The sequence below is a fragment of the Corvus hawaiiensis genome, chromosome 3, assembly GCF_020740725.1.
Source record: "Corvus hawaiiensis isolate bCorHaw1 chromosome 3, bCorHaw1.pri.cur, whole genome shotgun sequence".
NCBI classification, from domain to species: Eukaryota; Metazoa; Chordata; class Aves; order Passeriformes; family Corvidae; genus Corvus; species Corvus hawaiiensis.
In genome coordinates this window covers 15,270,631-15,283,448 of record NC_063215.1, presented here as the reverse complement: position 1 = coordinate 15,283,448, position 12,818 = coordinate 15,270,631, and the positions used below count along the sequence as shown (strand labels likewise).

General features: G+C 46.5%; 1 protein-coding gene across 2 annotated transcripts; it reads right to left on the bottom strand.

Annotated features, from left to right (window-relative positions):
• Window positions 1-523: 523 nt before the first annotated feature.
• On the bottom strand, window positions 524-9,738 carry ODC1 (ornithine decarboxylase 1). Of its 2 annotated transcripts, none has more exons than XM_048299024.1 (11): window positions 9,494-9,738; window positions 7,476-7,624; window positions 7,136-7,309; window positions 6,810-6,982; window positions 6,387-6,521; window positions 6,165-6,246; window positions 5,911-5,994; window positions 4,498-4,660; window positions 4,298-4,410; window positions 3,801-4,015; window positions 524-1,001 (listed from the first exon to the last, which is right to left on the bottom strand). In XM_048299024.1, exons 2-11 carry the CDS (start codon window positions 7,575-7,577, stop codon window positions 860-862), a joined length of 1,383 nt encoding a protein of 460 aa, XP_048154981.1. In that variant the 5' UTR covers window positions 7,578-7,624; window positions 9,494-9,738; the 3' UTR covers window positions 524-859. The 2 variants fall into 2 exon arrangements, with proteins under 2 accessions (XP_048154981.1, XP_048154982.1); XM_048299025.1 differs by having other exon boundaries at window positions 7,476-7,621.
• Window positions 9,739-12,818: the final 3,080 nt, after the last annotated feature.

Below are 12,818 nucleotides of genomic sequence, written 5' to 3'. Positions count from 1 at the left end.
ATCAAAGGCCTGGGCAGCACAGGTCAGAGAGCCTGTCAGACACATAGTTTCAGCTTCCTGGGTTTTCCCACAACATATTTTAGTTCTCACACACATAACAAGCAGTGTGGCAGCCATGGAGCCTGTGCTGTATTCTCTCATGTACCACTAGATGTGTTTATAAACAGCCTTCAGTCCTGGCCACAGCACCAATAGACTAACTTGCAGAAAACCAGCACTGCATTGAACTTGCAATATACAACTTGTCAAGCTCATGTTCAGTAGTGAAAAACAAATGGGAATTCACAAGAATTCACACAGTATTCAATTTGTTTACAGTCAACCCTTTTCTAATCACATATGAAAAAAGGCAATTCAGTTTCCCTACCCATTGAGGGTTTCCTTCAGTTGGGAGGGCAAGGGTAGGGGAGATGGCATTTATTAGTAAGTTCTGGGCTTGCAGCCTCTGGTCTGCCCTCATATATGCTGTAAGAGCCATCCACAACACATTAAATTTCTACATATTAACCAAACACAGGACCAGTTATTTCAATATACTTTATTTTAAAACAGGTAGGTCACAAAGCACTAAGCTTAGCCCGTTCTGCCATACACAAGCTACAAATACTTGTTTGACAGTTGAGGGTCAGTCTTTAGTAGCATACATGAAAAGTGAATAAAAATCCATATAAAACAATATTCAAATAGTTTCCATAGGAACACAGATAATTGTGACCCATCTCCTAGTCATTTTTCTTGCATTTATGCCAAACCTAAATGTTAAAAAAACCACTTAAAAATTCTACCAAGAATTAAGTTAACAGTCCCCCAAATGCCCTAAATTCAATGACTAACCTTGCACTTAGTTACTAAATATTACCTATACATTAATACTAGCTGAAGCACAAGTTGCTGGATATTCAATTCCGCTTTCCCAGGCACAAGAGACTGGCAGACTAGCAACATCCTGCTCCTCCACTTCAGCTAGGAACCCTTGCTCCTTGATCTGCTGCATTAGTTGCCTAGAAAAAAAAAAAAAGAGTAAGTCAAAAACTGTTTCATTGCAATCTACCTAAAAATGTAAGTAAGGTACAATTTTTTTAATTGCCAGTAAATATGAAATGAACTCTTTATGCATAACTGCAATCCAGACATTATTATCATAGGGGGGAAAAGTAAAAATAGTAAAAGCAGAATCCATGCAGGTCACCTGTGGCTGGCTAGGCTTTAGGGTAAGTGCCAATACAAAGCTGGTTTTACCATTCTGTGTAGGATTTAGATCTGCAAAGATGCACCTATATACGTGTAGCTACATCTGTACACCTCATCCTATACAGATTTACTGACTTAGTACTCAATAGTTCAGAATTTCAGATGTGAAAATCCCTGACAACTTGACTGTCACTTATCCCACACTCTCACATTCCTGGGTAACTTGAATTAAGAAAAAGTATGGATGACAGACTAGGAGTATAAAGGAGCTGACCAGACCAGTGAGAAACATGCAACTCCTTCCATACTCAGACAGGAGTTGTACTAAAACAACCTCAGAAGAACTTCAGTTGACTGTGTTTTTGGACTTAGTTCATGGATTCATAGAATGGTTTGGGTTGGCAGGAGACCTTTAAGTTTTAGTTCTAACCCCCCCTGACAGGGGCAGGGACACCTTCAACTAGACCAGGTTGCTCAGAGGCACATCCAGCCTGGCCTTGAACACTTCCAGGGATGGGGCATCTCTTTTAATTTGAAGCCATTACTCCTTATCCTGTTACTACGTGCTTTTGTTAACAGTCTTGTCCCATCTTTCCTGTAAGTCCCCCTCAGGTACTGGAAGGCTGCAATAAGGTCACCCCAAGGCCTTCTCTTCTCCAGGCTGAACAATCCCAGTTCTCTCAGCTTTTCCTCACAGCAGAGGTGCTTCATCCCTCTGATCAACTCAGCGGCCTTCTCTGGACTTGCTCCAATAGGTCCATGTCCTTCCTGTGCTGGGGACCCCAGAGCTGGATGCAGCACTGCACGTGGGGTCTCACCAGAGCAGAGAGGCAGAATCCCCTCCCTCACCTGCTGCCCATGCTGCTTTGGATGCAGCCCAGGACACATTTTGCTTTCTAGGCTGCAAGGGCACATGGCTGGATCATGTCCAGCCTCTCACCCAACAGCACCCCCAAGTCCTTCTAGGCAAGGCTGCTCAGGATCTGTTCATCCCCCAGCCTGGATTGATACGAGGGGTTGCCCTGACCCAGGTGCAGCACCTTGCACAAGTTAAACCTCATGAGATTCCCATGAGGGCCACTTCTTGAGCCTGTCCAGGTCCCTCTGGATGGCGTCCCATCCCTCAGGTGTGCCAACAGAAAGACTCAGCTTGGTGTCCCTCTTATAGTTCCTAGTTATCTTAGGTATGCAAGGCAAACAGTTGTACCACTACATGGCTCCTCATGTATTACTAGTGTTTACTTAGACACATGTAATTGTCTTGTCTTTTACCTTTCAGTTTCTAGCCACAAATTTAGTTGTACACCTTTGTAATATGTAGATGACATTCCAAAAAACTTTTGCCTGTCCTAAGAAGATCTGCACCATAATGTCATTGATATATCCCTCTCAGTTAAGGGCCAGCAATTATCACAGTATTCTCTTGCCAAAAACAGAAAACAAACATAGGGCTGAAAGAGGGCTGTGCTGTGGCCTTGGACAACAGTTGTGTCTGCATAATTAAGCTCAGCATGCCTCAGACCAAGTATTAAATTTTAACAGCAACCTAGTGATACAGTGAAAAAGCTAATTATTCTCCTGCAGAGCCATTTTTAGTTCAATTAGACACAGTTTTGATGTCTTAAGGGAAGTCTAAAAGCTTCATGTGGTTTGAGAAATGCGTCAATTGACAGGTTTCACTAAGGGGAAGAAACAATACAAGCCTTGCTTACACCAGCAGAGTTAGTAAAAGAATGGAGGAAGCTTCCTCTTACTTTTATGGCAGGAATTCCCCTGAACTTAAAGATTTTCAAAAAATTTGAAAACAGCCCAACAGCAGAGCTAATCATGCTTTAGGGTAACACTTCTGCCCAAAAACCCTCTGCCAGTTCAGTAGGCAGATGTCAGTAGAGAGGTAAGGGCTTGCTCTTACAGGAAACCCCACTTTTATAGAAGGTACAATCCATTAACATGTGTTGCACTGAAGAGCACCCAGGTAACTTCAAACTGCTGTTCAAGTTGTAGTTTCACAGTATCCTTGCACTTAAAAGGTTGTCCTGCTTTCTTTGCTTACCTGTTTAATAACTTCCCATGGAGATCTAGCACTCTGCACTGAGCACTGAGCCAGAGCTCAACCTAAACCAAGGAATAGCTCTCAAACAAACAGAGAACATACTGTGAAGCAACACTGTTGAAAGTCCCTGCATCCTGCAGTCAGGATTTAGTAAACTACTAGTTTAGAAGACAACATATTAATAGAACTGTGATTGACTGGTCTCTGATTACTAGGCACAGAAGCTAAACGTAAAGAATTCATAATGATTCTGTAATGTTGTACAGAAGTAAAAACACTAGCTAGAATCCAGATTAATGAAGACTCCTAACATTACCCCTTAAAAAGGGCCTCTCCTGTAAGTGTGTACAACAGGAAAGTAATTAGTAGCATCACCATTGTTCTAAGCACACAGCAAAAACCTTCAGAGGCACTGCCTTCTTCCATACAAGAAGTTTTTACAAGAGCTGTGGCATCAAAGCTATAGCCCTGCTTGTTAAGGGGTAGCCAACTGATATGAGCTATTCATTACAGTGATCTCAAATGTACTGATGGATCAAGATATTTAGTTACTAACCATGCTGGTCTTGACATCACATAGTGTATTGTTGGCCTCTGGAATCCATTGAAAGTAGAAGCCGCTGCAACAGTATAGGCACCCATGTTTTCAAACAGGATCCAGTCACCAACTTGCAACTCTGGCATATTAAAACGCTCAACAATCCGATCTAAGCCATCACAGGTTGGTCCCCAAATGCTGCAGAAGTAGCAGCTGTCATCTGGCTTAGGCCGCTAAAGAAAAGAGTGAGGTATAATTATTTGACTATCAAAACAGAACTTCCAGAAGTAGTATCATAGTTGGTGTAACATTCCACCTCTGAAGAGAAGGAAGAGCTGCTTGCAGGTTCTTCTTCACTTCTGGCTTTGAGTTAATTCCACTGCATGCTTCATAAATTAAATTAAATAAGTCCAGCAACATGAAGGGAGCAGTGAACTGAGAAGTGACTGTTGTGACAAGAATTCTCCTACATCCATGATACATGACCAGTATGTGGTACTCCTGAACAGGCTTACCTTTTGCAGGACTGGCTTAACATGTGCATGATCATACAAGATGCAGTTGAATGATCCATAGACTCCATCATTCACATAGTACATAAGAGTTTTGTCATTTGCATCATCTTCATCTGGAAGAAGTTGAGACACCAGTGAGAAAATGCTTGGAAAGAAACACACAGTTGGCTAGAACTAAGACTAAGTCTAGATTTACATACCATCAGAACCTGTTTGCTCCTTTAACACAATTTTCTTTGCAATGATGTTGACTGCCAGTGTGAACGCTGATGCAACATAGTATCTTCCTGGCTCTGCAATAATATTTATTCCAGAATCTGAAGGGAAGTATTTATCCAGTGCTGGGTTGATTACACTTGTGATCTAAGGAAAAATTAGATGCCAGTGTTATAATTTCAGCAGCTACTCAAGTGCTACTTTAGAAGTCTGAGATGAAGTAAGACCCTCAAGTTCAAAATGATATACTAGTGAAACACATAACATCTATTAACATCTATTGTAATTTCTATTGACTGCTCTTGCTTTTTTTCCTCATTCAAGGTCTTGTGCGCAATTAAATTTATACAAAGCAACAAAAGCAGACATCACTTGCACCTTAAAGTTTAAGTAACAAAACAGGTCATGTTTGAGGCTGTAGGAAATCACCACTCCTAGGCTCATTAAAGCAATATTAATGCCCTGCAAGTCACCACACTTCAAATTTGATTTGTGGTCCACTTGTAGTGCTGCTACTCATGCACTATTCCACAGCTTACTGAATCCTAAAGATGTCATCTTATGGGATCATAAGAATACAGAGGGCTTTACTATCATACTTAAAATTCAGTTGCCTTAATGAACAGCTATTTACAAGTTCTGAAGTTATCATTAAGCTGCCTCCTACTGCAATATGACTGTATCATGCCATGGAGCCCAATGACATCATTTGCTCTTGATGCCTCACCTATGCCCCCATACTGCACTATGAGAAGACCCACTTCATTAGGAGGTACCAGAAGTGCTACAATGTTAGCTCACACTATTACAAGAAAACTCTTTATGTAACTTACTGTCTCCTCGTGTTAATATGTAACAACATTCAACACCTCCTTGGACTAGAAGACAAGGTGCTCTGACAGCACTGCTTTAAGTAGAAGTCCTATAAATATCCAGCCCCCTTGTCTCTTCTGAAAGCAGAGCTACTTAAAAAATTACCCAAAAGCTAGTTCTAAATCAAATCAAACACTGACCTAGTATGCTGCCACCCCTAAGGACAGTATGGGTTCAGGACTACCTTTTCACCCTATTTGGGAGCAGCGCCAATCTACTCAGTCTGAAGAACAGCATCAATGGAAGACATCCATGCCAGTAAGAATCAAGCCTCTAGTTTAAACCTGCTTTACTTGTTTGAGACCGCTGCATGCTTGTGCAGTCATTTAGCTACGTATCTAATGAGCTCATCTAATTTTTAGTTTTCTGATTAATTCCTCTTTTCCTCTTAATTACATTTCTGACCAAGCAGACACATTTTTGCAAATGTGTCTGCATATAAACAGAAAAAGCAAGATTTTATTCAATACAGATCAACACTCAAACAGATGCTACAACCTGACAAGTTCTTAGCAAACCTATACCTCTTCAAATTTAAGCTTGACATCTTCAGAGCCAGGGAAGCCACCACCAATATCAAGCAGATACATATTGAAGCCAAGTTCAGCCTAAAATGAGATTAGCAACAATACTGTCAAAAAATCAGTTTATAATTTATCATTTTAGCTTAAAAAGTAATGTTAAGTCATTTCGTTAACACTTGAAACAGAGCTAACTCATGTTCAAGTAACAGTCATCTGAGTTGCCAATTTTAGTGCAGAAGTAGAACTAGACTTACTCCCATATCGAACACACAGCGGGCATCAGAAATGGCTTGAACAAAGGTCTCTGGGTCTGTACATCCACTTCCAACATGGAAACTACAAAAAGATACAAATTATCAGTTGCTATTTGGCAAATTAGTCAAGAAGTCTTGTATAAACTCATGCCACCACAAGCAAAGGCATCTCTATTGTTAAAACTTATTTAATATGACTGTGTTTTGATACTGTCAGCTCACCTAACTCCAACAATGGCAAGGTCAAGTTCTTTTGCACGCTCCAGAAGAAGCCTGCTAGTCTTAAGTGTAGCTCCAAATTTAACACTCAGACGACAGACTGCTTTGGAGTCATCAGTGGTAATGCGCAAGACTAACCTAGAAACAGGAAAAAATGAGGAGTTAAGTTCAGTATAACAGACATCATCATCAGGCAGGTATGACCTCAGAATGAGACTGAGCTTAAAGATACAAGCTCCTCTGTGTGTTTCTTCCTAAAGTGCCAGTAAGCTCTACAAGATTAGATTTCACTGGCTAAAAGTATGTTTATTACTTCACAAATTTGCAGAGTATCTTAATCTAATGAAGAACAAGTTTCAGATAAAGCAGGTATTTCTGTATCTTGGGAACCCAAGGAAGAATTATAGAACAATTAGCATTACTTACTTGGCTTTCGGATGGGCCCTTGCAACTTTCATTAGCTCTACTTCACTATCAAATGTCATCATCTGTACACCACTGCTGGCAGCATGTTTGATTTGAGATACTTGTTTGCAGGGATTTGCATATATTATTCGCTCAGGAGGCACACCAATGCTCTGTACCAGCTGTATTTCCGTCTGAAGAAAGAAAAGACTACACTTGTAAAAGATATTTCTAGATGGATGATTAATGTAATCAGAACAACAGAAAATGCTTAATTTTATATATACATGTCTTGTAAAGCTGAACAGATACTAATGTCACAGACCAGAAGATGGTCAAGATCTCACCTTACTGGCGCAATCAAATCCTGCCCCAAGAACAGCAAGAGTCTTCACAACAGCTTTGCTGTCGTTACATTTTACAGCATAGAAGGGCGTCACCCGAGGAAGGGCCTTATGCCACCGCATGTGCTTCTTCACAATGTCCCCGAGGTCAGCAACATAGAAGGCATCTTTATCATCCTAGAGCAAACATACATCTTAACATTACAAACAACAGATAACAGGATAAGCCTAGAGGTCAGCATTCAAGGGGGCTATCTTGCAGATCATTTGCAAGGACAACTTGTTCTATTAGTTTACAAGTTTGTAGCATCATGAAACGTACTGGTTTTCCCTTCATACTTACAGAAGATGACACTTCATTTATTTTTTGGTCAAGGATATCCTTGGCAGTAAAGCCTTCATCAAGGAAGGTCAACTCAAATTCTTCTTTGCTGAAGTTGCTCATGACTTCCAAGATGTCAGGTTTATGTAAAAGGACTCGAATATGAACTGCTGGAAAAAAAAAAAAGTTAATTATTTAATTTGAATTCATATAGTTGACATTCAATACTTCACTTGGATTCATATAGTCAGTAGACTCCCTGGAAGTCAGTTTGGCTCCCTGGAAGTTTCTGCTGTCTTTTCCTTCACCTCCATATCAAAGCTATTAATATTATGGCTAGTGTCTACTTACCACTTTTTTTTTTTAAGAAAACTCTTAAGCACTATTTTAGCTCATCAGTTTCAGAAGAAAGGGTTTACTTGTTATTACCAACAGAATCCAAGACTGTTACTGACTTCTGAGTAGTAACAACATGCAGACAAAGTCTTAACAGTGATCCCAATTAGCATTTTAGAACAGGATTTTACAGCAGTCCATTACAAATCTTCACTGCTAACAGAAATCTACCTGCCAAGTAGAAAGTCCCTTGAGAACCTGAACTAAAGAGCACACTACTCTACCATCCATGACCCATGAAGTCCAAGGGCCATCCTTTTACTGAGTAAATACAGAATACAGCATTCTTTTACTGACCAAATACAGAATGACAGCATTCTCCATCAAGCTGTTAAGCAGAGTGTCTGGCTATAAGCCAGTTTTAAAAGGATGTTTTATAGCTGTTACAGATTAAGCTTTGATTCTAATAAACCCGAAAATCCATTGAACCTCATTCTCCCCCTGCTCTCATTCACGTGCAGGATAATTCTCCCACAATCTGGATTAAAGTCTTCTCTTAAAAAGCCTCTTTGAAAGGACCATAAGAAGCAGCAAATTAAACACTTCTCAGGAAGGTGTTTGTTACTAAGGAGAAGTTGCATCTCATCACTGACTTGCAGCTTTGCAGAAAGCAGCTCAGCGACTTCAGCTGTGGTTAAGAGAAGTGAACACAATCAGAAAGAATTTAGTTTAACCTCTCCTCTGCAGAGCACTGCGTGAAAATCACTTTTCCTATTAACATGTAAAAGGGAAATTACTTTTACTAGCCACAACAGATTTTCTTAAGCAGTTCTTGCAAGCTTTACATCTATGTTTCTATCTGGACTGTGTGCAAAGTGTCTGCAGCTCCCCAAAGAAAGCAGCTGTATTTAGACAAAGCTGAGTCATAGGCTCAGCCTGCAGGCTCCGTACTCAAGCAGCCAAGCTGCGTCTAGAAAAGGTGACCGAGGCGCCCCTGACTCCGGAGTCTGCCGAGCGGTGCGGGCTGCGGTGCGCCCGGACGGGGCCGGCTGCCCTGCGCTGCCCGACTCGGCAGCGGGGCACTGCACGCCCAGCCTCACATTGCGGCTTCCCGAGGAGGCGCCTGTCAGCCCCGGGCGCACCTTTATTACAGCTCACATCACCCTGCAGTCCGGTCTAGTGAAGGTGTGCCTGTCGTAGGCAGAGCTGGAACTAGATGGTCTTTAGTGTCCCTTCCAACCCAAACTACTCTGTGATTCTCTGATTCGCTCCTGCCCCAGGCCAGTGCCCGCCGGGTGTGCAGGAGGGCAGGGCCCCGCGCCCCGGCGCCGCTCGGCCCAAGGGCGAGCCCGGGCGCCCCGAGCCCTGTTCCTGCCACGCACCTGCCTTTCCCCACCCCGGAAACAGGCCGGCGGCCACGTCGGGGCCGTCCCTTCCCCCGCTGCCGAGACGCGCAGCCAACATTCCCCAAGCGAGCCGGCGAGTTGATCTGGCCCGCTCGCAGCCGCCCGGAGCCTCCCGGCTTCCCGCCGGGGCCGGGGATTCCCCGTGCCCGGCGGCAGCACCGGCGCCCAGCCCAGGCCGCGCCGCTTGGCAGCAGCCCCGCAGACACGTGGCTCTGCGCCGGCCGCTTCCGCCGCGGCCCCGCCGCCCGCCCCGGTCCGCTCCCGGCACAGCCCGGCACATCCCACCGCCCGCCTCACCTCGCCTCGGGCAGCGGTGGCGGACCTGATGTCAAGCCCCGGTGGCAGCCGATCCCCTCGCTCCGAGTCGCCTCCCCCTCCTCCTGCGAGCCGGGCGCGGTGCGCGGAGCCGGGCGGGAGCACCGGGCCGGCTGAGGAGGAGCGGGGCCGGCGGGGCAGGCAGGGCGCCGCGGCTGACAAAGCTTCGCCACGGCCGCCGCGCTCCTATTTATAGCGCCGCGGCGTCGCTGTGGCAACGCACCAGCTCAAACCAGCCGCGATCGGCTGGGACCGGGCGCGCTCCCACCGCCGCTATTGTGACGTACGGCTGAACATGCGCACGGCGCGGCGCGCCCCCCGCCCGCCCCGCCTGGCGCGGCCCGGCCCGACCCGGCCCTGCCCCTGCCCGGCCCCTGCTGTGCGCCGGGCATGCCGAGCCTCTGCGCGGGCTGTGTCCCCCTGGAGCCCGTTTCCTCGTGCGGCCGCCCGGGACGGGATCCACCTGCGGGGTGATGTGCGCGCCCCCAGCGCTGCCCGCTGCCAGCAGGTGCACGGCCCGCGCCGCCCCCGCCGCCGGGTCGGTACCCCCGGGTCGGTACCACAGCCTTAGCGTGAAAAAGCGGCCGCAGGAGGCCGGAGGGCTGCGGCTGCAAGCGATGCCTTTGGCAGATGCTGGAGGAAAGCACTACTGAGCCAGGGGAGCTGGAGTGTGTCGCACCCGGCGTGTCGGTGGGGTGACACTCTGGAAGCATTTGTTCCGCCCAGAGCCATCCAGTTTGCGCGGCCCTCGCAGCCGCTGTGCTCGGCGCGCCGGCACTGGCTGCTGTCCGCAGCGGTGCTGCTCCTGCCTCCATCCCTGACCACCGAGGTTGTTACCCAAAACACTTCCCGTAACACTGACCACCGTTTTTCCATCCGCTCTTGCTCTGACACTGGTCGCCGTTTCCACTGTAAGGTTATTTTGTATTGCTGGCTTGTTTTAAAAATGGGCTTTGATGGAAGGTGTAAGAAGCACAATCAATTGATCCTTTCAATCCACATTTAGTTTAGCCCTGGAACGACTGGGCTTCCTGCCCCTCTCCCCCTCTCTTTCAACACTTCGAGCCTCACCCATGGTAGATGCAATCCCCTACGGTCTGAGTCCCTGCCCTGTCAATGTTGTGGGAGGATGGAGCTTGCCCTTGCCATGCTGAAAAGGGGATTTTTACACTCTGCCGCCCCTGGAGCATTTGTAAGAGCGGCAAGGAACCTTTCTGCAGCCCAAGCTCCAGGACAGAGCTCAGGGTGCTCCTGCTCCCCATGTCCAAGCCACCGAAGGCTATTTTAATGGCTATCTGAAGGTAGACATCTGGGCAGCCCCTGCCCTCCTGCAGAGCTGGCGAGTGAGCAGTGCAACATGGAGAAAACACTCTGTCCTGCATGGAGAAAAGTGATGGGAAATGCTGGCTGCTGTGGGATGTGGGGTGCTCTCATTGAGGTACCCAAAGCAAAAGGCTGTGCTCACTGGGCTCAGAGGTCCCATCCTCCCAGCTCTTCCACCAAGCTCAGGTGGAAAATCCACTGTATTTCAGGCAAAAGCAGATCAATGGGATGTCCTTGTTCACCCCACAGCCCCTGGAGATGGGTTGGGGGTGGAGGGCGCCAGGCTGGGGCTGCAAAAGAGTCCCTTGAAGGATCCCTTGAAATAAAGGAAAACACCAGGATCAAGCAGATAATAAACAAAAGCTGAATTGGGACACAGCCAAAAGAAATATCAGGGGATAGAGCTGCTGGTTTTGGCTAAAATAATTTAATGAAAGAAGGAAAAAAATATCCTAAAATATTTTAAATATATATATATATTTGGGGTGTGTGTATGTCATCACATATCCAGGCATGAATTACAGAAGGTTTTCTAAATAACAGCAAGCAGTCAGTGGGGAAAACTGTCCCAGTGTGTAGCACCCACATCAGCTGGTCCTCAGGACACTACCTGCCCTCAACAGCAATACCTGTCACTGCACAAGCATTGTCTTTGCTAAGACAACTCATCAAAATCCCTGAGGAATTTCACACCACCTCCCCTGCCAGTTAACAGGGCAAATAATGGGGTTCACATGCCTCTATATTTGGCTCTGTGGGCAGCAGATATAATTTAATTTCATTTTTCTTCTGCTGACTATGAACAAACAGGGATCACAGAATCACAGAATAGTCTGTGTTGGAATTAGGCACTGGAAAAGCAGACAGAGAGGGAAGGGAAGGGCTGTGCCACCACCACAGGAGCCAGCTGCTCACTGAGCTGGCTCAAAAGCAAGGGCTGTGGTCTGGATAGGGACAATGGCCATCACCTGGCCCCAGCACTCCAATACATCCCTGGTACCAGCTGTTCCCTCTTCACCTCCTCCCCTCTGGCTGGGGCTGGAGAAGAGCCTGCAGCTGTCCCCAGCAGTGTCCAGGCTGACTGACCTTGGCTGGGGCAGGAGTGCAGGGGCCAGTGGGTAGGCACTGCTCTGGTGTGAGACAACATGGAACAATACTTGAGGGTGGGGAGCAAAGGCTGGACTGCTCCAAGGGAACGAGGTAACAAAAATGACCAGAGGATGCAATTACCTGAGGAACTGATGCATTTGTTAGCTGTTTGCAGATGCTTAATAGCAATGTTTTATCAGCTCCTCAAAAGGATGGGATTACCAAAATATTTCATTCTCCTCCCAGAGAATCCTTGAGAGCTGCTGGTGACAAGGGCTGGCTTTGAGGAGCATAGTGTTTACAGGAGGTGCTCCAGTTCAGGACCCCAGGGTCAATCAGGGGCAGCTTTCAGGCATATCAGGTACAAAAAAGGAAGCATTCCTTTGCTTTCTGTATTTTGGCTAGTGCCCTGAGGGTCTGGCCAAGCTGTTCTGAAGGGCATGAGCAGCTGCACAGGTCCACCAGTCCCAGGGGCAGAGCAGATCCTGAGTGTGAAGAGCTGCGGGATGCTCCTACAGCTCTTGGCAAGCCACCACCAGTCTCAGACTACCTTTTATGAAGCAGTTGCTTGGGCCAAAAATGTTTTCCAGAAGAGGGCACTGGAAAAGCATTTGTTGGTAGGAGACTGTGGCCATATCTTCCTGATGTTTCCCCTCCTCATTTTCTCTCCCTTGCTGCTGTGGAGGGACAGGGGATGGAGAGGGCTGTCTGACTTCCCCATAGCTGTCAGTGTCTCCTACATCTTGCAGCACAGCAGCAGCAGCCTGGTGGTCCCTCACCCTGCTGAATGATGGGTGTCCTAGCTCTTACGGACCCCCAAATTTGGGAGGAGCTGGAGCCAAACCCCAGGTTCCTTCAGCTTTGGCCAGGTGGGGAGAGCTGCCCAATGGGAGAG

Coding starts and splice junctions, on each gene's coding strand:
- ODC1 (XM_048299024.1), bottom strand. CDS start 7,577: ATGAGCAACTTCAGCAAAGAAGAATTTGAGTTGACCTTCCTTGATGAA. Junction 6,983..7,135: donor GATTTGATTGCGCCAGTAAG/GTGAGATCTTGA, acceptor TTCTTTCTTCAG/ACGGAAATACAGCTGGTACA. Junction 6,522..6,809: donor AGGGCCCATCCGAAAGCCAA/GTAAGTAATGCT, acceptor TCCTGTTTCTAG/GTTAGTCTTGCGCATTACCA.